The 26,493-nt window shown below is 41.8% G+C and overlaps 1 protein-coding gene across 1 annotated transcript in view; it reads right to left on the bottom strand.

Moving 5' to 3' along the window:
• The window catches only part of LOC147254940 (protocadherin-16-like), an 88,199-nt gene extending 63,688 nt beyond the window's left edge, over positions 1-24,511 (bottom strand). The window contains exons 1-2 of the mRNA XM_086216524.1: positions 24,049-24,511; positions 13,301-15,120 (exon numbers count right to left, since the gene is read on the bottom strand). Of these exons, the coding sequence (XP_086072650.1) occupies positions 13,301-15,100 (1,800 nt within the window). The 5' untranslated portion in view covers positions 15,101-15,120; positions 24,049-24,511. The remainder of the gene's footprint in view (positions 1-13,300; positions 15,121-24,048) is intronic.
• Positions 24,512-26,493: the final 1,982 nt, after the last annotated feature.

Below are 26,493 nucleotides of genomic sequence, written 5' to 3'. Positions count from 1 at the left end.
TGCTATCATCATCCACCCCTGTTGATATTAAATATACTCAGTAAACACAACAGCATTAAAGCCCTGCTGGCAACTAGCATATCAGAGATGTACATGCAGGCTCATTCCATGATGCAGCACGAGTAGAGTGCAGTGCTGTTCGTATACTTTGTCCTATAATGTGAAGATTTGGACCTGAATCATACCAACATACATTGTTTTTTAAATGGAAAAGGTGATTTGAGGTATTAGTTACCCTTTAAAAACTTGTTTAGGGATTTTTCAATGTCCATCTACAAAACTGATGCTCTGTAGAAAGGGTCTTGGCTGAGGACTGTGGCAGCATTGACACCCCCCCCCCCCCAATTTTCTTTAGCAAAAACATTCACCATACTTCTATGTGTGTAAGTGTGTGTTAGTGCGATGAATAAAGAGCGGAAGCAACAGGGCATAGGGCAACTTCACACTTAAACAGCCTGTTTACAAGTCATTCACAGAGCTGCAGGAGGGAGAGGGTCTGAGGAGTTTCCAAAAGAAAGACCTCCTTTCAGAAATGAGGCTGCAGGACTCCCTTAATGCAACCCTCTACAATGTGGTTTCATCAAGGCTAAAATGAGAATCACATTAATATGCTTGAGGTAAAAAAGAAAGCATGGGAAGGAAGATAAATCCTATAAATAAAAAATGGCGCTGTAGCAGTGATGACAGATATGGTGACTGGGGAAGAGCACTGACGGAGATTTAAAGCCAGAAGAGAAGCCTGATTATTTTCTCATCTTCCCTTACACTGTCATGACTCTTTCCTATAAGTTCACTGTCAAAGCATTGTGACAGATTTGAAAATACACACTCAGATTACGCAGTCTAAATCAAGGTATAAATGAAATGCTTTGAGTTTACATGTGGAGAGAATTACAATGTTTTAACTCGGATTTCCTGTTTCTTTTGGGTACTGATGAGTGCTGTTTCTAATGCATCAGCGAGAACTACAAATGCAGTGGAATAATAATGTAGAATTTGATGATCAAACACTACAGCTTTACTATTGAATCATGATAATGAAATGCATTCTTCAGTATGAAGGTATTATCTGTCCTGCAGCACAATACATGAGCCACTATATGCTCTGTTTGCTTTGGAGACTACACTGCCAATGGATGTTGCCCAGGAGACTTTTCAGATGTCAAAAACATTGTTAAACATGGCTCAGTGGCTTCCTTCTGGTTGAAAACTGTATTTATTTTTAATCAAAGCTATTTATCTACCAGATATGTTGAAACTGCCTGTGTCCTCCATTTGCATGTGCTCAAATATGGAGAAAATGACGGTTTGCATGAATAAGGAACATATGACTTGAGTAATTCTCTCCTTTCTAGTCCCTTTAAAGTTGAGCTGAAATGGAAAAGAGCCTTTTAAAGGCTTTTGGTTCAAATCTTTGGTCACATTGATCTGTTCAATCATATATGCCAAAGCCTAAAAACAGTCAATGCCTTTGTTTTATATATATATGTGTATATATATATATATATATATATATATATATATATATATATATATATATATATATACATACAATCACTTTTCTTCTCTCAAAACAAAAAAATGACACACGCTTACATGCTACTGCCTCGCTAGTTCGAGTCCATTCACAGCTCAAGATTACGCTTCAGGTGTTTTACACTTCTGCCGTGACACACTCAGGACACACTTCGGTTTCACTTGAAGATATATCATGTTACAGCAGTTAGATGCTCTCGAAAACCTCATTCCAGCTGGTCTTGTTCACCTGCTCAGCTAAACTGCACTGAAAAGCTGAGAACAAGACAGTTAAGAAACAATACGATCAAGAAGTTTTCATTAACATCCCCCTGGATTAATAAAGAGTTAAAAAGACTTATTTTCCCAGTTGCAGGCGGAGCTTTGAATGAGCTTATTCCGGCATGCCGTGACTTCAAATACAAAAGGCAAATTGCTACATTAATCACTATATCCGCTGTCTGGGCTAATCAGGCCCTGTAAGCAATACATTGTTGATAGGGAAAATTGGCAGCAGGTGATCATTAGTTCTTTCCAGGCATCAAACCAAAGATCTGCACTGGTCTGCAAACCGAACTCAGTCACATCTGCACACTTCCAGAGTCCTGATGAGTGAGATTATACTGTATGAGAGTATCACTGCTCCTCAAATGAGTAAGGACGTACTAAAGCTATTCTACTATGACGCAAAAGAATAACCTTTGTTTCCTTTACTGCAACATCACTTAGTGAATCTGTGATCATAAAACAGCACAGAAGGGCAGATTTAACAGAAGATAACACAATATTCCACAACACATGGCAGAAATTAAAGTGGGATTTGAGCTGCAGTCTTGTAGTTACATCAGGGACCTTATGAAATATATTATGCATCCTTTCCAGGTATTCTCCATAAACACACAACTATTGATGGGACACACAGTGTTTGAAACCAGATGTCTGGATGTCTTCAGCCCTGGCAATAATGCATTGTTGAAGGTTGCTGAAAGCATCAACAACTTGTTTTCTCCATTATGCTGGCTACTGCTCTGACCAGCTTCTTGTCTTTTCTTTGCTTCTGCAGACAATACATACTTTTTTCTGGGCTCATAACCATGAAGTCGTTTTTCACACATCCTCTGAGGGTCATCAGTCTGGCCTGAGGGCTCTAGTGAGAGCCTCTGTACAGCCCGCACAAGACACTCAGAATCTCAAAAACATATAAGTCAGCACTTTTTATTTCACATAACAACCTCTTGTGGTTGCATCTGGTTAAATCTGATTGGCTGCTTGTTCAGTTCTCAATCTAAGGAGGAATCTTACAGTGGTTGCAGAGCACTGTTTGGAAGGCAAAATCTTATCTGCTCACTAGGTTTTTCTGTGTTGATGCTTTGGATCCCACAAGATGCATTTGTGAGGCAATCTAGGAGGAACCCAGGGCACTGATTACAGAATTTCTTCCCCCCTAAAACCCTGCCCACACTCAGACACACACCCCGGTGCCTGGCTTTTTGTTCGCCTGCTTTGATACCACATCACACATCTTGAGTCCTGGTCTCCTGCATACCAGCTCTGCCTAATTACAGCGGAGAGTCCCACTGCTCCCACGCTGCCTCTGGGCTCTTCACTGCACCAGGCTATACAAAACAATCTAAACAAAGATGTGGCCTTCCAATACTCCTGGTTAAAAGAAGCAGCACGCACCAATCTTAACATAAACTAAGCAGCAGCAGAGCACATTAGCCTTATTGATGGAGTACACCACCGTGTAGTAATTAGTTCCCCCACTAAATCATTATGCCACTTCTGAAAAAGTCAATATTAGGGCAAGCAGTTGTCTCCTTAATACAGCAAATCTGAGGTGGGACACATCCAAATATCTAGTAGAAGTACGCAGATACCCATGTAAATACGGCTCATGGGAAAGAAGTACTGATTAACCCTATTTACTCAAAAGTATTTGCAAGTACAAAGTTTGTTTGTATTGTTTCTGCTTCACACACAATTTTGGCCAGCTCACTTTAATCCATGTTGAAACTCAGATCAATACTACTCCTCTCCTAACACGGTCATGACATTCTTCGCTACAATAGAAGCAATTTCTCCAAATCAAGTGTCTCTGTTCATCTCTGTTCTTTTTAATAAGTGATATGATGAGAGTCTCCTTCAACCTTTGTAACATTTTCTCCTTCTTTTTCTGACATAATTTTGGCGGGTGGTAGCCAATTTTTGTGTGTGCTACTGCCACCTATGTTGGGAAAGAAATAAGCCTATTTTTTATGTAAAGAGCTCATAGGTTCGTACCTATAGTTGTTTTAAAATGTAGTGAGGACAAGTAAAAAGTTGCAGCAAAGACAAAAAGTCAAGTTAAGTAGAGATACCTGAAAATCCACAGAAGTTGTACTTCCCATCTCTGCAACTAATCTGCAAAGCGGGTGTATTACCTTGAGACAGAGAAGGAATAACAGGTGTCCTGCCAAATAACGTAACAAGCGACTTCAGTATGTGTGGTGAAGTCTTCAATATATGAAACTAACAGTGTGAGGGTGGTCCACCATGGAGCATCAGGGAACACAGACTGGGAGTCTGGTTGGAGCAGCCCTGGGTGCCTCTCTGTCTGAAGCCAAGACAGACAATGTTGGCTAACCAGAATGTAAAAGTAGAGAATCTTTTCCCACAAACCTCAGCTGCAGTGCGGTTTGCCCTTCTCTCTCCTTTTTCTATGTCTTACAAGGCTTGAGAAAACATTAGACTCAGCAGAATTAAGCCACATGCTCATCGTGTACAAATACCAGTGCATGTCTAGCTTTTTGGCTTGATAAATGACCACCATTAATCAATTATCATTCTTGCTATTTTCTATCAGCTAATATATAAATCAACTGCTAGGACTCAGAATAGCTAATGAAATATCTGAATTTTGATTACAGATCCGCAAACACTATCAACCCTTTTTTAATATGAGAAAACAAGCCAAAAGTTAACTGTTATCTAAAAGCAAGCAGCTGTAAAAGAATGGCAAAGCTATGGTTTAAATCAGAAACTGAAGTGGAAGACCATCACAAACAAGCATCAGATGTTGCTACCAATTTTCTGTACTTGATAGTTTTCGGTACTGGACAGACTAAAGTTTACTTGCAAAAAAAAAAAAAAAAAAAGTACAAAGTTACCAAGCCCCATAAAAGTACTAATGTGTTGCAGAGTGCTTCAAAAATGATGTACTTTTATAGGCTGACCCGGAACCTAGCATCACCGTGGGTTCTCTTGACCAAAAACTTATGGGATCATGCAGAAAATGAGCTCTGTGGGAAGCTATTGTTATGTTATGCACAATCTAAACCACCGACATATGACTTCAAAGTCCCCACAACTAGCTTTGTGCTTCTTCTGCTTTCTGTGTAATAAAGTTTGCAATATCATCAGCCGCGTGTTACCAACCGCTGTTTTTAAGACACATAAACACCTCTAAATTCACATGGATATATTTTATTCCAAGGAACAAAACATTAATTAGTGTCAAATAGTGTGAACCACTGACCTTATTTCAGGCATTTAACAGAATCCCCATTTAAATATTCTGCAGACTTTGACAACTTACTTCCCTGTTTTAGGACTCATTCCTGCGCCACTCCATGGGAGCAAAGGGCTTTGAAAGAGCATCTGTAAAACATCACACTCTGTCGCTGTAGACCTCACATTTTCCTGACAGAGAGAGAGAGATGGCTTTGGCTCAGAATCTTTAGCTATGACCTTGTATTTGCAGTTAAACCCTATCCCCCATTATCCACATCTCACCGAGTGCTAATGCATTGTCATTTTGCACCCCGCTACCTTCCCGGCCCTATTCAGACCTAACAGATCTAATTAAAAACACAGAAATAGGATGATTTGACCACACACCCTGTAACTGAATCCTTGCCATGAGCTTTGTTGGGCTCAGTAAGATTCTCCTCAGTCGTTATTTCAACTGGCAGTCAGTGCAGCGGCGAGGCGGCAGCAAAAGGGGACTGAGGTTGCTGGCAGACGAAAGCGATGCATTCTTTGTAAACAGTCAAGTTCTGGATATGGAGACAATTTGCCCAGTGGTTAGGATATTTTCGGGTTGTGTATATATAGTGCATGCTTTTCTAGGAAGAGGCTGTTTTATCGTGAATGCAAAATAAAACATGCTGGCAACAGTATCCACAATATTACAATACCTGCACTTTGTCACTGTACCAAAAATGATTTGTTCCAGTATGTTGGGAGATCTAGTTTCCTGGTTACTGATTTTTGGTACCTAGCTAGGTGTCACTCAGCATCTGCTTTCCAGTCTGGTTGCTTCTGATGGACAGCAGGGGATTGTATGGATGATTTAACACAGATTCTCTTTGGAACAGAAGGAATATCATGAGCAGACGATGCTTCCTGATGCCCAGCTTGGTAAGCAATGCCAACTGCCTTGCCTTGTGGGAACAGAAGGCCTGGCAGCCCTCGTCACAGTTAGCCTCTCAGTCCACCACCTTCATTCAGTTGTCTCAAAGGCAGAAAGCTGCAAAGTGAATAATTGTATCCATTCCCGTAGGTCAAATGAAACCTCTTCACTCGAGCCTGAGTGCTACACTGTGACAACATGACCATGGAGGCACCTGCAGTCTGGCTTCACTTTATTGGTAATTTACACCCATTTCTTCCTTGCATCACCAAATTAGATAAGCCTGGGTCTGGTCTGCCTGGGACTCTCAAGGCAGTATGTTCACATCCCTCTGGGGAGGCCTGAACATCCCCAGGCCAGCAGATGTTCTGCTCTCACCTGCTCCAACCCACATGTCACCAGTCCAGAGGGAACAAGAGGGAAGTGAAGAGGTGTAACTGGATAATAGATCGGACACAACAAGTGTGGGAAAAGGAAGCTGGGAGAGATAAGACGTCTGAAGAAGAAGGAGAAAGGGACAAACACAGACAAAGAAACCGGAAGAGTGAAGGAGATCCTACCCATGCAAGTCAAAGACGAAAGGTTAAAGGAGAGACCAACAGCTGAATCCAGCTGCTGAGTCGGAGCTTTGTCACAGCTGCCAGACATTGACTGTCCCACTGGAGAATCTCCGTTGTTTTCTTTTCCTTCCTCTCTTCTCTCACTAAATTCATAGATACTTTCATAGAAGGAGGGCTGAGAAGTCTGTCTCACCTGCCGCAGACAGACTGTATTAATGAGATTTCTTGTCCCATGAGAGAACTATAAGCCCATCTTCCTTCCTTGCCAGATGTAGGCAGGAAACCCCTCTAGCAGACATTTAACTCTTACAACATCAGCATGGCTGCATCAAAGCCTGCATGGACCCTTTATAGCCACCTAGTATTCTTGTTAAGTCTGTTTTACCATAAAACTGCTCCCAAAAATACATGCTCATTCCAGGGTCTTTCAAAATATCACTCACTGGTTGGTTGCAGGTACATGATACAGCAACATTTTGTAAGTGGTTAATGGCTCAAAGTATCTCAAATAAGGTATTTGAATACTACATTAAAAAAGGTTACTATTTCAAAACAATATGCTGTCTAATATAAAGGTGCAAGGCACTACTGCAGCGTCCAGGACACACACCCTCTTTTGACTTCAGACTTGCAGACAGGGCCAACTGTCAATGAGCAGACGCCCCACCAAACTGGAGTTGACATGGGGAACCAAGCCAGAGGCCCATGTGTTGGTAGGCATTGCAATAGGTCACATGACTGGAGCATCAATGCATTATTTAAAAAATGTATTAGCAAAGATGGCAATAATTGCGTCAAGCTTCACAAACATCACAAAATGTGTCCCTGTTTTACAACACGTTAAACTGAATACGTGCGTATGTGTCTTGGATCGTTGTTTGGACAAAAAAAATCCATGTGACATCACATTAATTTCAGAAAAATTGTGACGACTACTTTCTAATGTCTTACACACTCAAAAAAACGTAAAAGATCAAGTAGATTAAAATCAATCAACAATGAAAAGGAATTTCACAAAGAAGGGATTTCAAAGATAAATGATACATTAACACTTCAACTCTGCTACTGTAGTCTTTCCATTTTGTTTCATATGTGGTGTAAGAACACCCACAGCTTTGGTTTTCCACTGATGAAGAGTATTTCCTCCCTGCTTTGGTATTCAACCATATAACATGAAATTTTTCACCGCAGCTTTCTCCCCTTCCTGCCCTTTTGGAAAGAGAAAAGCAGTAGATTTGCTGATGGACGTCTGAGCACAATAAAATGCACTCAGCTGTCTCCTGCGCAGGAACTTTGACCTACACACCCACACTACATCCAGATGTACATCAGTGTTGATGTTCGCTTCAGTGGTCCTGCTAGGCCCAGGAGTAAGTGTTCAAGGAAGTATTACATTTGCAAACACATTAAGGAGCACATCCAATTTCCTGCAATTTCACCATACTCTGAAAATAGTGTTACACCACAGAGCCACACTAAAACTTGGTAGTTAACAAGAGGAAAAAGAAACACAGAAGAGCAAAAGCAGAGTCAGCTCACCTCAAGAAAAACCAATCTCACAGTGAGATAGGCCAGGCTGGCATTAAAACAGACAAGTGAACATTTTGTTTGTCACCAACCCTTCAGAAAAAAATGTCTGGTAAGAATTGATTACACGGTTCGTGCACAAAAATACCGTACCTAACTGACAATTTCACTTATTTCCATATTTAGTTTCACTTACACCTCAAATATTGGAGTATCATTTGGGATACACGGCTACAAGGCAAAGTCCATTACAAAGTGTAAATGTGAGAATGGCGGAGCATGTTTCTTTTCAGTCACTGATTCATTTAATTTAACATGGTTGTTTTGCAAAGCCTTGGGTGGTTACAGTGGAAGTCAAAATGAGCAGTTTAATGTACAACACCAAACACTGCTGGGAAAATACGGTCGACATTTAAGAGTAACCGAAACACTGATGAGAAATGTTCTGAGAGGGAGCAGAGAGCTATAAAATCCTCTTGGAGTGGGGCATGTTGCCTAGAAGATAGAGTCTGTGGTACACTCCTCAGATAACGGTGTATTGACTCATATCATCACTTAAGGCTTTCTTTCTTTCCTTCTTATTTTCCCAGGGTTCTGTGTTAGGTTCTTCTCAGCCAATAATAGAGAACAGAGTGTGGAGATAAGACTTTATAAAAAGGTTCCCGGATTTCAAGAAATGGCACACACACCAATGAAATAATACAAAATCCATCATCCATCCATCCATTTTCTTCTGCTTATCCTGTTAAGGGACGCGGGGGGCTGGAGCCTATCCTAGCTGCCTTCTGGCGAGAGGCGGGGTTCATCCTGGACGGGTCGCCAGTCCATCACAGGGCCAACACATATAGACAGACAACCATTTGCTCTCGCAGCCACACCTACGTTCAATTTAGAGTATCAATCAGCCTCGTCCCCTCTTGATGTCTTTGGACTGTGAGTGGAACCCGGAGTACCCGGAGGGAAACCATGCAGGCACAGAAAGAACATGCAGACTCCACATAGAAAGAACCTGTGCTCAAGCCAGGGCTCGAACACGGAGCCTTCTTGCTGTGCGCCGACAGTGCTAACCACTGCACCACCGTGCCGCCCTAATCAAAAATATGATGAGGAAAAATTGCAAAAGGTACAAATGTGTTCCAGAGTAACAGGCAATCTGGGGTTGGCTTTTACCTGATGCTGAGCACTAAACAAGCAAATGGGGATGAAGAGCAACGTGGAATTTCCCTGGTTTCTGTTGAACAGGTGCAGTGCAGTGGAGGAGGTAGACCAATGGTCACCCATCATTTACTTCTACTGGTGTTGAGGGTGTTTTGTTGCAAGAAGTGGGTGGAAACAGGTAGATAGTTAAAAAAAAACTGAAAGAAACAATTACATTCTAAAGTGGATCTTTGACAAGGTGCGTACAAGTCATGTACAGGTAAATACCATCCTACGGACAACATGGCCCAGCCACAGTAACCACAGTCACATCTTCTGAGTTTATTTGCGGCTAACATATTAATCAGTTAAAAAAATAACAAATAAAGTTGCTCAGGACATCATTTTTTTATCATTTTCAAAGTTTGAGAGTGATTTTCTATGTCTCTGGTTTGTTTAATGAAGGAGGCTAATTGGGGGTGAGCATCATTTGCAGGAAGGTGTGTCACTGAGAAAATGCAGTGGTTGGAGACTTGAAAGGGGCTCCTCTCATCCAAACTACCATCTGCTGTTGAGAAATCCCAAGACTTTGGTAGGGCATGACCACCAACAGAGTGGTGAGTCAATTTCACATATCAGACTATAAAAAGAGTAAGAACAAAACTGTATTTTCAGAGCTCAGACAGGGAACCACATCTTTATCTGACTGAAGCGAAGGAGATTATGAACCATTCTAAAGTAGAAAAAAAAGCACCTCTTATCGCAGCAATAGCTACTTGGTTATGAACTCTGGAACCAATCACAGCATGTTCCCAGGCACTGGAGTGCTCTTGTCACCAGTTCCCAAAAGGTGATCATTGCAGTACAAAGGGCTGTGGAAACAGTAAGACCTGGCATAAAAGAAGTCTTTCAATCATACACACTTTCTCGATGGAGCAATTAGGTGTATTTTTTTCTGGTTGCTTTCATTCGGCAAGAATGGAGAAGTGATTTACAGAGACGTGTCACTGATGTACCGCTTTCAGCGAGGTATGCCTGTAAAGATCTCAAATAATGACTGTCTGAGCGATTATGTACTGTATATTCAACTCTCAAAGAGCCGCAGGGTAGATGACTGTCAATCTTAAAACTAACAAGCTTGTCGTCATATAGCAGCACACAGGAAATCTTAGCCCATGCATAACAGTACATCATAGAACAAAAGTTTTTGAAACAATGCATTCAGTCCAAATGTTGCTAAGACAAAACTAACACAGGAAGCATTTGGTGGTAAAGGAAGTTTGCGTTACACATTCAAAGAAGACGCTCGCAGCACTGCGGTCAGTGTTGGTATCATATTATTGCGAGACTGTGGTGGTCACAAACGGTCCATTCTGGCTAGAGTTAAAAAAATTAGCTCTGGCCTAACTTCACACCCAGCTAACAAGAAACGAATGGAAATCAGATAAGAATGTGGAGCGGGAAAGAGCAACGGACAGACGAGGTCCCCCCCACCCCCAGCTCATGTCACCTCCATCACTCATGCCAGCACTTGTCAGGGCTCATTTCCCGTTCAGCCGCCTGGAGACCCCCTCTCGCTTTTCTACTGGAGCCAGAACGACCACCCGAAACATACAGAGGGACAATTCTTAGCAGAAACACACTCCAACCCGACAGAAAACCGCAGTGATATGAGGTGTAAATTATTCCCCAATGCAGTACTCCAACAAAACCAAGGGGAATGCTTCATTATTTCATAAGTGAAATAACACATAGGAGAGTGAGTGGCAAAGAGCTCAGTCGAATAATAAGATAAAATGGCTGACTAATGTGGTTTATTATTCATGTCAAAAATCTAAAGTCTGCCTGCATGATGAGAAAAATACACAGGCTCTTCAGTATTGCTCAGTGGTGAATGATTCCAACATGCCATAGCATATTTGTGATAAATATGAAACACAAAGCAATGTAACAGCACCTCCTGCTAGCATGAACGCTTTCAATACATCGAACAAATTGAATACATGAAAGGAAGCATGAAAATAATGTTCATCTCGCTCTATAAGAGGAAAAATGCATCATATAGATATATGACCAAAACCTCATAAGTTATTTTGGTTGTGTGGTTATTTCATGGCATCAGATCATTCAAATAACAGTTTTATTTAACTTGTACACCATCCAGAGAAGTTGTAAAATTGGATACAGTATGAAAACTAATAATGGAGAATAGAATTAGTAATGGCTCATGAAACACATTCCACAATGCAGCTTGAGGTTTTTAAAATGTTGTTTTACGTGTCGCATTTGATTTCCTCTCCCAAGGACGACCTATTTTCTCAGTAGCAGATCTAGCATATTGAATTACAAGACTGATTGCTGTTAATAAGCTTAAATCCTTATTTTTAGTTATCTTTTCCCCAAAACATTTAATTAGAAAGTCAGCCGTAAACTGACTGATGTATAGGGGAAAGTGGGAAAACATCACAAGCACAGCAGGCGCAGCACTCTGTAGCCAGACTACATAATCATTTATCGCTATGATGGTGAACTGAGGAGGATATAACCAAGCCACTTGAAACATTTAAATTAATGATCACTTTATGTACGTAAAGACAAAAAGAGAGTATTTCATGTTCTGAGGGAAAGGCAGCCATTAGATGTCTTGCTAAGATGTTTGGATTTTGAGCTGGCACCCTGAGTAAGAGCAGTCTGTTCTCACATGGTCCGCCAAGCAACTTCCTGGCAGGCCCAAGGGAGGCTGGAGAGCAGTGGCTTTGAAAAAGTACTTAATACTTGGACCCTGTGAGCCTGCTGATAGAGCATGTTGTACTCGCTGGATGAGAGATGGTACTACTAACAGAAATACACTGAGGGAAATGCAGAGGAAAGACAAAAGTCAGACCATCTCCATTTTAAAAGAACGCTAAATATGGGTTTTCAGATATTTTCATAGAACATGAACTCCAAACCACATTGGAAAGAGTGATCATAGAGCTTTACAGTTCTCCAAAACATACATTTCTTAACTATTCTTTGCTTTACTTTCCAAATTCTATAATCAATTTCAGTACATTACCATTTCTCCTTATCCTTGTGGTTCCTCTGATTTATAATTAGGGGACCTCACACAAGAAGCCCTCATAGCTTCTCTTTCTGCACTGAAGCCAGGAGTCGCGGTGAGGCCCGCGTCTCCCTGCACTCCTCCCTCTCCCAAGGCCAAACCCTGGGCCAAGATGCTGTCTGTTGGGCCCTCTGTCTGGACTGCACTCTGGATCCAAGTCTTTGATCCATGCAATCCTACTTCACACACTTGTGAAACTGAATTTATAAGAATTGCAATACTCACAATACTCTCCACAAGTAATTTGTCTGAACTTCAATTCATCTTGTTGTCTACAGCCATTTATTCTCTTGCTCAAAAAGTCTAATTAAGATGCCTTTTGAGTGTGAAGAGACATCTATTTCTTTGAATAAAGCCCTGAATTTGTCTCTGCCTGTGAATATGTGAAAACCCTCTTTGTGCCTGGGCTGACAGAGGACCTCACACTGCTTCGGTTACCCTGGAAAACTTTTTAGAGGGGAAGCAGAGGATCGTCAAAGGGGAAATCATCTTGGCCTAACACTGCAGGTAAATCTTTACAAATGCAGGCCAATATAAGCAGCATTACCATTAAGAATAAACTCGTCAAAGAGGAAAGAAAAGAATCAGCAAAGTCTGTTTCAGTTCAGTCAGGATCACTTATGTCAAAAAAAGAAAACTTAATTGCCATTACAGTAAGTTTAATTTGGCAGCATCTCTCTGTTCTTCCACGCACACATGGAAAGCCAAACAGTAAGTAGAGCAGTGGTGGCAAAGACCCCCGTAGGGTACAGAACAGAGTGACAATGACGAGAGGAGACATTAATTCAGTCATAGAGTATAAAAGAGGAGTTGGGGTGAAGGTGGGTTTCCAGACGGTATGCAAAGAAAGCAAGATGAAAATATAACTTGGTCTCCAGCTGAAGTGGGCTGGTTTGGAACAGCTGATTGTCAAATTTTCATTTGTTATGCTCTTCAAAGATGTCCCTAAATTGAGTCAGAGTTCTCAAATGGGTTCAGAATTTCAGTGTGTACATGTGTGAACAAAATCAATCAATTCTTTTTTTATATTTTCTTTTACAAAAATACATCAAGAAAAGGCCCTACCTCAAGAATGCAGGTCCCTGGAGCTGTGTCTTCCTTGATTGAAACATTGTAGAAGTTCTTCTCAAAAACCGGCTCATTGTCATTTATATCCTGAAGCACAATGTTGACCACTGCGGTGGAAGACAGGGGTGGCTTCCCTCCATCTGTGGCTACTACAGTTATACTGGGATTGGGGTTCTTTTCATAATCCAGCTGGGATAAAGTGGTAATAATCCCTGTGATGGAGTCTATGCTGAACCAGTTAGAGAAAGCATTATTGTCTTGAAGGATACTGTAATTAATGTCCCCGTTGGGCCCCTGATCTTTGTCTCTGGCAGTCACCTGTAACACAAAGCTCCCTGGAAACACAACTTCAGGGATGACCTGCCTGTACAATGACTGGTCAAAAAGAGGAGGGTTGTCATTTATGTCAGTCACCTGAATGATGAAGGAAGACTCGGCCCTGAGAGGAGGCATGCCCGAGTCTGTCGCCATCACCCTCAACTCATACGTGTCTCTCTCCTCCCGATCCAGAATCTTGTCCACACAGATCAGATAGATGATATTATCTTTAGTTGTCAGACCAAATTTCCCATCTCCCCCCTCCAGCGAGACATTGACATTGGCGTATTCTCCATAGTCTGGGTCTGTGACTGAGATCCTGGCCACATACTGGCCTGGCTGTGCACCTTCTGAGATTCGCGGAGATCCGTCTTCACTCAGAAAGATGATGGTCATAGTAGGTTGGTTGTCATTGTAGTCTCTAACATGGATCGTGACAAAGGCATTGGTCACTTCTGGGTGGGTTGCATTATCCTGCGCTTGAACCACCAGCTCATGGACTCTCCTCATCTCAAAGTCCAGGGGCTTATTGAGGGTGATGATGCCAGTGCGAGAGTCAATGACAAAATAACGGTCTGGGTCACTTTGTCGCCTGTTGATCTCATACAGCACCATCCCGTTATCTCCCTCATCAGCATCTGTGGCAAAAACCTGCAGAATGTTGCTTCCTGGTTGGAGGTTCTCAGATATTATGGCATGGTAGCGGCTCTGGTTGAAACAAGGAGCGTTGTCATTAATGTCTTGCACATTGATATCTAATGTCATTTGATCGGTCCTTTTAGGGAAACCACCATCAAACGCCTCCAGTGACAAAGTGTAGGTGGATCTTTTCTCTCTGTCCAGAATAGCATTGACCACCAAGTCAAGATAGAGAACCTCATTGCTTCCCCTTCTGGTCTCCAATGTGAAAGCTTGCCCGATGTTTCCATCTTTGATAAGATAACCTTGTGTCGTAAAATCACCTCTATCAGCATCAACAGCAGGTTCGAGGGGAAATCTGGTGCCGATGGCTGTCTGCTCAGGAATTTTAAAGGTAGCCCGTTTTTTCGGGAAGGTCGGGGCATGATCATTTATGTCATTCACTTTGATGGTCACCTCTACTGTCACACCGGTCATGGTGACCGCAATGAAGTTGTACCTATCTCTCAGTTCTCTGTCAAGAACTTTGGCTGTTTTAATAATTCCTGTGCTCTCATCAATGTCCAAATCACTGCCCACGCCTGTGCCTTCATGATCTGAGATGAAGTACAGTGATGCAGTGACACCAGGAGGAAGTCCTGCACTGATGTCACCTACAATTGTGCCTGCTGGTTGTTCCTCATCAAGTTGTAGGTCTAGGGTCCCTAGGACCACAGGTGAATGGACTGTGAGAAGCTCCAGGGCCACATACACCATCAGAAATATGTTTCTGCTCCACCAACACTCACGGTGCAAAGGATCCATTACAGACTTCCCAAAACCCTTGGCAGCTGTCTTCATTTTGGCTCCTTTCTCTAAACCTGCAGACACACAAAGAGGAAAAGTTGAGCAATATCAAAACCTGACAACAGCAGTAACTAAGAAGAGGTGTATTATTTCTGTGTCAAAACAGAGTGTGCATTAGTTTAAGAAAAGTAAGTAAATGTCATAAAGACTTTCCCATATGTTTTGTGAGCTCTGGTCCCAACCACAGCACATACAATAGACCCTGCACACAACATTTTCCTACAATTCTTACTTCACCTAATAAGTCAACACCTCGTTCCTCCTACATACCAGAAAGCCCTCTCTTGCTAAAGACACATCAAAACCGCAGGCCACAGTATACTACCTTAGACAGGGAGTGCTCGGCTGTTTTAACTCAAATCAAATTAAAAAAAGGTAGAGGTTTCACTTTTGCTGTGTGTTCAGCATAGCGATATCCTCTCATGTGAGTCTGTTGGGTGAAGTCCTGAATTTAAGTTTTGTGCGTGCTTAGTTCCCATGAAGTGAACAGTTTTGTAACACTATTTTCTTAAAATCGTTCAAAATATTTAACTTGGCCAAAATAAATGTATAAATCTTTCAAAAACAGATGAGAATCAAGAGTTTCAAGCAAGGTGATAGTTTTTGTATTTATTAATAATAAGCAAGTATTTAAAAAGTCGCAAGAATGTTAAAGTTCCTCGTATAAACAATCGGTATGCACTGGCAAGGACACTGCAGAGGATCTGTAATTGAGACACAGCAAAGCAATGTGGAAAACTTTCAAGACAACTGTCAACATCTTGCAGGATAAACCAAGGCCATGAAATGTCTGGCACACATAGAATGATTGTGTCTTCTTCTTCTTTCTTTTTTTTTTTTTAAATACAATGAGTGACCACTAATTGTCTGTGACTCTTCCAAACTTCCTGTGATTCACAACTATGGTGACTTGTTTGCAGGGTAGAATTAGGAGGAAATATATTATACATAAGCATATCAAACTGCATGATGTTTTGGCATACTGGGTTTCTGATGAGAGCTCTTCAAGGCTCCCCCCAGTGGTTTCGCAGATATCTGCAAAAAAAAAAATCATCCACAAGACGTGTGTGTGTGTGTGTGTGTGTGTGTGTGTGAGAGAGAGTGTGTGCCACTGGTGCCCCTGAACACAGTGTAGTGATCCGTCTCATTCACGGTGGTGACAGAGATTTTGAGTGACACAGTAGAACAGGAGAGTTGAAGGGCTCCATGCAGTCTAGCTCTCTCCCTTTTTCTGGCTCTGCAGCATTGTAATTAAGGTCTGCTGGAAGCTGGCCATAAGCACACAGGATTCCAGGGCTGATTTCAGTATACTGAAGATGCTAACTTTAGCATCAACGCCTTGGGGATCTACTTGCTTTATGATATGCAAGACATGAATGAAAATCAATGTTTGTATATTATTTACTTTATGTAACAAGTTCAAGATAGTTTGTGGTTTAAACTTAAAGATGAAACCTGGGTCAATTTGTTGTTTTCAGACTCAATTCCTTCCAGTTGGAGAGTAGCAAATAATAATTGCAAATGACAGGACCATGAATACAGGGACTACAAATTTGCCATAACACACCATTCTTTTTTGAGTGCTGTTCTTGGCAAAACACGTAAGCACATCCACAATAGCCTGAAACTCTTGACAGCACTTGAACTTCTAAGTCTCAGTCATGATTTACTTTACAGCAACACTGGGGATGTACTTTTATAAAGCTTTCTCCGAAGCACAAAGGATAACTTTTCAAGGCCAGAATCTCTGTCCAAATGCCACAACTGAAATAATGCACTCTTTGGTTGAACTACAGTTGAGGACCTCTGCAGAGCAGTCTGATGGATCTAGCAGACGCCACCAGGCAGGCTAATTGCACAATACCAGGTTATGAGGGATACAAGGTAAAAAAAAAAAAAAATTAAGTTTCTGTATGTTATCAACCATTATGAACTATGCACACAGGCCTCCATAACTATCAGAACTGTAATCCCTGAAAGTCAGAACTCAGTCAGCAGTCAAGTTAGAAAAAATGCAACAACCTAAACTCTGGGAAAGGAATCTGGGTGAATCTGTTCAGAATTGCAGCTGATGGTTGAGAGCAGTTGCATTTAGTGGACCAATCCCATTGTGGCTTACATTCAGATTTTTTTTTCCCTTGCATCATTGTCCTTTTTCTTTTGAATCCTCAAAACCAAGTCAACCAAATCCACAGTTTCTAGGATTTGCATACAGAATGAAACCTCTATTTGAACACAGTGGCCATTCACTCTCTGGGAACTTAAGCATGTTCAGTCTTTCAACCTCTGGTCTAGATCATATTTGGCAGAATATGTCAGATATTCATTTTTCTTGATAGCTGCGAACATATTTGCTCATTTCACTTTTGATTTCCACTTTTCTGTGGAGTACTATTTGTCTTCTTGTACTACTATCAAGACAAGCAGACCTTTGTTTTGGCAAAGCCTACAACAGAAAATACATCTGAACAAACTCTTCTGCCACCTTTCATGAGCCAATAGCTACATTACACAGAAGAGTGCCAAAGTGCTCATGAAAAATGAAAACTTCTGCTAAACACCAATATTTAAACAGTGGATTTGCCACGGATCAAACTGGCCAAATGGCAAATGATGTAATTGCATCTGAGACACGTAAGTATGGATATATATATATATATATATATAATATGTGCATGTGTGTGTGTGTGTGTGTTACTCCATTACTCAATATACTCAAGATGGGGAACTTTGAGCCATACATAATATTTGACATTGCCTCTCATAAAATTAATTTGGAATATCTGATCTAAAGACCAACTTCTTAGGGTAAATAAAATTTAGTATAGGAATACACCACATTTTCGGGAAATACAATTATTTGCCATCTTCCAGTGCCAGATCTCGCTATCTCTCCATACAGTAGGGAGGAGAAATCCAGAAACTGGCTAATTGCGAGTTAGCTTAGCAAAATGAACCATAGAAGTTGAGCAGGTTAGCCTACCTGCACTGAGGTCACAAAACCTACAGGTACTGCTCTGTGTATTCTCGTTCAAGAGAAGGTTCAGCCTCTTGGAAGTAGACAAATCATCCTCATCCTCTCCTGTAACGTTGGCCATATGTAGCCATAGCAGCTGCTCTTCTCATCATCATCAAACACTGTGTTTTGTTGACCAAAGATAGGAAGGGGCTTTTAAGGTGCTGCATCAAATCACTGCACCTATTCAGGAATTCACACCAAATGGGAGTATCTCATTATTTGAAATTCTTATCTTGAAAAAAAATGCTATTGTCAGCCCTGTTTAAATCAATGCAGACACTGCCCATCTACGACCGTTTATGTGCTAAGCTAACGAGCAGTAAGCTGGTCTCCGAGGGTCTCTTACTCCCTAATACATACACTGAAGCAATAAGGGTCTGAGGTCTTCTTGGCTGGCTCTGGGAAGGATGGCAAAAAGCATATTTCCCAAAAAAGATGGCCAGTTGCTTTCACGTCATTATATCAGTGCAGATTTAACGGTATTTCAGTTGCGCAACTTTAATTAAAACAACTAAACCATTCTCACCACCAACAGGCCAAGTGGGACAACTCTAGTGGCACTCTGTAAGATGAGCTTTTAATTCCAAGTCATGATTCCAGTTAACCCGAAGAAAACTTCTGTGGGTTCAGGAACATGCCAGTCTGCCTCAGGCTCAATGGAGCCATAATGGAAACCACAGAAAAAAAAAAAAAAGAAAAAAAAATCCCTGCAGATTGAATTGACATGAGGCTTCGCACAAAGCAAAAGGCTTTGAAAGTTTGCCAGACTGTTGCGTCTCTTAAATGCTGTGTTTCTGTGCCCTGCATTAGTCTTTAACTTCTTACTCCCTGGGCATGTAAAAAGGTCAGGAAAAGTCATCACCAAGCTTCACATGCACTTCCTGGCCATATCAAACATGGTATTGGGAAAACACATCGGCTCATTTTTCACGGTAAGCTGAAGGCTGTTTGAGAGTCCGTGACAAGGAGGATCATCTCTTTCCCACACCAAGAGCAGCATGGGTTAGTTCAGCTGTTTGTGTAAGATGTTCTGGATAAAAACACACACCTTATGCCTTTGAAGATGACACCATCTGATATTGCATTGGCAGCACTCGTAGTTGCATCATTGAAAACACATGTATATCAAGTTACAGTGGCAGGGTGGAAGGAATGTTTTGACATTACTACAACCAAGGTCAGAGGTCACTTTCTGTGAATCATCTCCCTTCCTGAGAGGAAAGGCTGATTCTTTTTTTTTTAAGTTCAGGTTATTTACAAATGTTTTCCACTTATAGAATATTCACTGTAGCCAATTAGACATGAAAAAGTTTTTTTTTTTTTTAAAAGCTCTATTGACAACATAGATGGTTTGGTTGTAAATCCAGTTAAACTAACATTATACCATTGCTCTTCAAGTGTATTCATATATATTGGTACTAATTTGATGGTGTACTTAATTGAACCTGGTCATGGCAGAAATCCCGATTTCTCAAAACAGCTTGAATTGAAAATTTAGAATGGCTGCATTTCACTTCCATGGTTCTGGCAATGTGCACGCTCTCTCAGTGACAGGGCGGAGCCATCGTTAATGTTATATATTACACCTATGCCTTTCCTGCTTTGACAAGCCAAAATTCCTGCCATGAGAACAGGCTGTTGACAGCAGCTAGCAGGCTGCCAAAGTGTCTGTGTTACACCTAATGGAACCGAGACAAATTAAACAAACCGCTGTAGCTACAAGTCATAAGCAGACAGTGTGTCGCTACCAGGAGTGTTGAAGAGCAATGACCACACCAGCGTCTAACAGTGTGAATGTTTATATGCTGTTTAATATGCCGCTAATTACAGTCATCTAGATGGTAAATGGATGTGAACAGTGCACTTCCTCCAGGTTTGTTTACTTGCTCGTTGAACAACTTAATACCATATTATTCACATGTACATGCAGGATTTTCAAAACACGCTAAAAATGGGTGATTGACTCCTTTCCCAGAGCTGCTAAGTATTGCATAATTTTGCCTTTCTATTCATTTTTCCGTGTTTTGTCCTGCCTCCTTATCTGTGGGTTGATCCTAACAGTGCCTGAGCCTCCAAGACGCTTGTTGTTGTTGAATGTCTGTTTTAGAACTTATATCAGGACTGAGTTAAATTTCATTACCCTGAGCACAGTTCAGCTTCAGCAAGCCTGCAAGGCCACTAGCATGCATCTTCAGCATAACTGTGCCATAATGTGTGCAGCCGGGGAGGTCTTCTGGTTTGACCCACTGTGACAAGCTATGGATGCATTGAAAACAGCCTAGAGTTTCAGAGGTGTTGCTTCAGTCATTCCTATCAAAGTTGCTCAATGGTACTAGATGCCAACATTTTGGCTCCTGGGTACAAAGGAAACGCTGTGTTTCTATTGGCTGCGGGGGGCTATGGAGCATGAGCACGAGAGGCACAAGAGGCTGCCATCAACCATTATCGGACCAAACTTATCGAATTATGAAATCAAAATTTTTGTGGGAGATGTGAAGCTAAAAAAAAAAAAAACGATCTACCATTTTACAGCCACTTCTTCCACAATGGAAGTCTATGGAGGAAAGTCTTTTTGAGCCGCAGTGCATCCTGTGCTGGATGCTATAGTTGTAATTACACGGTTTGGCCAGTGGCCGCTATGTTAAACTGGCTTCAATGCCCAGCACACTTCCTGTATCCAGCTCTTATTATACATCCATGTGCTGAGCAGGTGTATTTATGGTTTTTGTGGGCAGGAATCACACCAAATGGGGGTGAACAGTTTGCATATCCACCTGGGTGTCATGTTTCCATCACTGTAGGACGGTTTTATTAACATTACAACTTGCAGGCAGCCCACATGTTCTTGCATTCCTCAAGAGGCTTCCTGTAGTATTCAGAAGATCATGTTGATTGCATAAAGGCTTCCCCAGTTACACTTTTGAACCCCTCATTCCTCCACCACACCAATCCACAAATCCTAGCCTTCAATCCATCAACAACACCAATTTGCAAGAGGTGATGGTGACTTTACAGTTAGTTTGCTGTAGCTGGCTTCCCCAATCTATCAGTTTTGTTTTAGATAGATAGATAGATAGATAGATAGATAGATAGATAGATAGATAGATAGATAGATAGATAGATAGACAGACAGACAGATAGATAGATAGATAGAAAGATAGATAGATAGATAGATAGATAGATAGATAGACAGACAGATAGATAGATAGATAGAAAGATAGATAGATAGATAGATCTCCATCCGTGTCATCTGTTTTGTTAACTTTAGTTTGGTCTGCTTTTCATTGAGTCACTTTTTATATCGCAATATTTTTTTTTATTTGTGTTTGATGTGGGAGTCAAGCACTTTGTAGCTGTGTGTTAAAATGTGCAATGAATAAAGCCTTACTTATTTACATGACGTGTTCATGTTCAGAACTGATAAAAAGAAGATGCTCGCAGAAAAGCTAATGTGAGCTGTTGTTCAGAGTTGGGTGCTCTTGTGGAGCGGCTGCTCTCCTGCTTAATATGACGTCTGCTCTGCATATGATCAAATACTGTTCTTGCTTTCAGTACCATTAGTCTCCATATTTGGTTGAAAATTAGATCAAATAGAAAACTGAGGGGAGGCATCATGAAAGCAGTGAATACAAATCTAGAATTCAACCCATACTGTCTGTTGACGTCTGGTCACAAATGAGGAAAAACGCCAGGGGACACAGCTTCCTGGCGTGGCAGCGCCAAGGCCAATGGTGATGTACACATTACTTAGTTTACTGATTACCAGATGAGTAAAACCGCAGTGACTCCCGCCAGACAATTGTCAGAAATGTAAAAGCACCAAGACACTTTCTGGGTGGCGTTGGTGTGGCCGTCCTGGGAGACACATATGTTGTGTTGTTCATTCCTTTTTTTGGAGAGTCCGTATCACCAGCTGGCTTCAGCCAACTCCAAAGACACATGGAGTGAAATGATTACTTCATGTACGGTGCCAAAGGTTTGTGACATAAGCCTTGGACTGTTATAAAAGCTGTGGACCAAATTTCACTTTTGCTTATTTATCCATCAGAACTTCTTTTTTGTTTTCTGTTTGAGCTGAACTCAACTCAAGAGTCCACATTAGAATTAGGACATCATCAATACAGAGATAGAATTCATTGGTTGTTGTTTTTTTTCCCCAGAAACCTTTATCAATATCATATATCGCAATAGATCATAAAAACCTATTGTGAACCATGCATATCCTATGTTCAGTAACATAAAATCCCTGCAAATTGTCAAATATGGTTCTATTAATTGGCTGCACGGTGGTGCAGTGGTTAGCACTGTGGCCTCACAGCAAGGAGGTTCCGGGTTCGAGTCCCGGCTCGGGCGCGGGATCTTTCTGTGTGGAGTTTGCATGTTCTCCCCGTGCCTGCGTGGGTTCTCTCCAGGTACTCAGGCTTCCTCTCACCGTCCAAAGAGATGCAATTTGGGGACTAGGCTGATTGGATTCTCTAAAATTGACCGTAGGTATGAATGTGAGTGTGAATGGTTGTTCGTCTCTGTATGTTGGCCCTGCGATGGACTGGCGACCTGTCCAGGGTGAACCCCGCCTCTCGCCCGTAGATGCTGAGATAGGCTCCAGCCCCCCCGCGACCCTTACTAGTAAGGAATAAGCGGAAGACGACGATGGATCGGAACAGAAATTTTGAACGGAAAATTGTCTCCACACTGTTTGTGGAGTAATCAATATAATGTGATCTAACGTTAGCCTGCCCTGGTGGTACAGAGAAAGTTGAATATTTGGCTCTGTTTGTAATTTTCAATTATGTTTTTTTTTCAATTATGTTGAGTATTCCAATTCACTATGATATAACCATATCATGACCATCGTATCCTGATATATATTCCCATACTCAGCCCTAATTAGAATGATGCTCTGATGCATCAAAAGTAATTTTCCATGAAACGTTTTCAAGTGCTCAATATGATCAGATCGGGCAGGTGTATAATGGATGGATGGATGGATGGATGGATTTATTTCAAACTAATAAGGTGAGGTTAAGGGTGTCCTTTGCCCTGGTGTCACCATAGGAGGCCCTGAGCACTGTAGCAACCCTGTTACAGCAGATCATGACTAACTGATAAGAAAGCAAAAAGCTCTTATTTCCAACCTGATGCAGCTGAGAAAGGTGGAGTCTGCACTTTTGCTATTGCGTCTCAAGTCAAAAACCCCGCATACTTGTGTCGCGCTGCACCATGACAACCGCCACACACTCAAGTGCGCGATGATGGCACCCAGGCGAGATTTAATCATTTTATTAATTGAGGGGAAAGAAACACCTATTCACGGTCCATGAACACAAGTCTGCTAATACAGTAACTTGGCCGGCGTGTGTGAAATCATCCGGTTGCTTTTGTATGGAACACCGGCGCAGTGGACAACAACCCCAAAGCTTGACCAGTTAAAGAATGAGTCATGGGTTTCCAAAAATGCGACATAAATGTAGTTTAAAAACAAAAGAGGGGGAAAAGGCTAATATACAGAAACGCTCCTCTTAGCTGCAAAAATTACTGGTAGAAAACGCAATAAAAACTGTACGGTGAGCACTTTTGCAGGTAAAAGATAAGCTGTAACGCACCGTACGTGCAGAAATACGCCCTTTTTGACGGCTAGGTGTTCTTTGAATTAACTTTCGGGAGTGAGGGTCTTGAGAAAAATAATACCGATGAGGCTGAAACATTGTCCATCTTGTTACGGCATCTTTCTTATCGTTAGAAGCGAAAACGAGCATCAAAGAACTCCAAAGAAGCAGCCATCGTCCGAAGTTTTACGCGTGCGGGCGAGCCACCCAGCAGAAGTAACTTCAGAGTCAAACAATGGAGGAGAAAGTGAAACAGTGATGGACAACTTCGTCTTATCGGGTTACTTGTAGGAAAGAAATCAGTGATGGATACTCACATTCATCTGTTCCTCTCCTGCGTTTCGAGTCGAGTTTCAAGCTCCTCTCAGTATTCCCTCATGAAGACAACAAGGACACGGAGAAAGTTACATCCATCTTTAAGAAAACGTAATCCTCCGAGAGTGATTCCGATTCCACTCAGATTGTTGTTGTTTATTAACGAAAGTCTCCCCTCTTTCTGCCCAACTCCTTCCCTTACAAAAAGTGTCAATGTAAACTTGTGGGAACTTATTCTTCCAGTGGAGGTGATCAACTTATCGGTATCCACTGAGTGTGTGTTTGTGTGTGTGTGTCTGGTGCTGCAGCACGCTGACTAGAACTAAACAGTGTGTGGCCGAGCGGTGGACGTTTCTCCCCAGATCTCATTCAACACGTGACGGAGTTCAACCTCCTGCTCCTCTCGTCCTTTACTGCCACCACTACTGTTGCTGCTGCTGCTGCTGCTGCTGCCACATGGCTGCCACACGGAGACACACCGACTGCAGAGAGACGCAGGGAGGGAGGGCTACTGCTGCACTTTGGTGCCACCATCCTCTGTAGAATGGAACTGTAAACCAAGAACACTTATGGTCCACATAGTTTATTATAAAGTTGAATTCAATGTAATAAAGGTTAAAAAGTCTAAAAGAAAAAAATGTTGGGAATATTAGTTGCATTTTGCATTATTTCTTTGCATTTTTATGATTGAGGCATGAATCATTTTGAGGTCCAGAGGAAATCACAGGAGGACAGAGTTAAGAGAACAACTGCAACATTAGTAAACCAGTTTTAAACAAATAATCACATCATGATGCAAGATAGTAATGATGGGGGGGGGGGGGCATGGAGCCCAATCAGCCACACTGACTGTGTGTTCTGGCTGGAGACGGCAGATGAATTCACTGCAGCTGCTCAAATTGATTTTAATGAATTGTCGACTCCAGCAACCATAATTTCATGTTGTTTGTCGCAGATGAAGTTGTTGAGTTTCAGACGTTATTCTTTTCAGAAAGGACAACCACCATCTCAGACCTTTAAAACCCCGCTCAGCAGGTAAATGGTGAAGTTTAAGAGTCATGAAACCTGTGAGGTGATTTGGTGTCATGGTGGACCTGAGGTAGCGCACACTCCGTGGTCCACCCCATGACATGACATGTTTACCCCCCCCCCCCTATTTTTTTAAAGTAGTGTGACCCCTCAGAAACGCCACTAAGACCGGTATGATTTCTTCCTCTTTTACTCTCAAGCATGGGTGTCATCATCAGCTCCAAAAAGCCAGTACCACTCAGAATAACTTCACAATCACAATTTGTCACTGTTGTCAGCATGCTTCACTTCCCACACAGCAGACACATTTGGGGCTGATCTGGAACTGTTTGAGTACTTACAGCTTCGTTACTGGCGAGTGTTGTGCAGGCCAGACGTTGCCCAAATGTAATGATACAGGCTTGTCGTGGGTTTTGGCACATGCTGTGTGGTCCATATGTGCCAAATGTAAAAACATGTAATGTAGAGTGAAACATAGCTTGAGATTCCTAACTTTATAATTTAAGGACTCAAAAGTGATTTCTAATATTTGTTTGAGGATTATATAAAAAGACAGGTCTGCATTTCAGTTTGCACTTTTTATATTGAGATACTTTCTTGCTCTCAAATGCTACAGAGGTGAGCTTATTTCTTTACTAGCAACACCTTCGGAAAAAGAATCTCAACAAAATAACAACCTAGCTATCACACAAATATTGTTCTTATTCAGATGTCTGAAGTCAATAAATGCCTTGAAGGTGTTTTTTTTTTCTTGCTAAATCTTGAAAAAGACAGAGAAACAATGCAGCCAACATTTCCCCACCGGCCATGACTCCTAAAGAACACATGAATCCTAAAGTCAACTCACCAAAAACAGCTCTGCTTCTGTTTTGGTGCAGTAGCCATAACCCTGCTTCACTCTCATAACAGTAGCTGAAAGGTCAGAAAGTAATAAAACTTTTGTGACATTGCATTTGGAGGAGGCATGGTGGTGCAGTGGTTCGCACTGTTGCCTCACAGCAAGAAGCTTCCGGGTTTGAGCCCCAGTTTGAGCACGGCATCACGGGATCTTTCTGTGTGGAGTCTCCATGTTCTCCCTGTTCCTGTGTGGGTTCTCTCTGGTACTCCAGCTTCCTCCACAGTCCAAATACATCAAGAGGGGACGAGGCTGATTGATACTCTAAACTGACCGTAGGCGTGGCTGAGAGTGTGAATGGTTGTCTGTCTATGTGTGTTGGCCCTGCGATGGACTGGCGACCCGTCCAGGGTGAACCCTGCTTCTCGCCCGAAAACTGCTGGGATAGGCTCCAGCCCCCACCCCCCACCCCCGCCACCCTTAACAGGATAAGCTGTAAAAAATGGATGGATGGATGGATGGATGGATGGATGGATGGATGGACATTACATTCAGGCAACAAAAGAAAACACAGACCATGGAG

This window comes from Aulostomus chinensis, chromosome 10, assembly GCF_037954235.1.
Source record: "Aulostomus chinensis isolate RoL2024-O1b breed Wild chromosome 10, RoL_Achi_v1.0, whole genome shotgun sequence".
Lineage (NCBI taxonomy): Eukaryota > Metazoa > Chordata > Actinopteri > Syngnathiformes > Aulostomidae > Aulostomus > Aulostomus chinensis.
The sequence above is the reverse complement of the archived record's forward strand: the minus strand, read 5'-3'. Positions and strand labels throughout refer to the sequence as shown.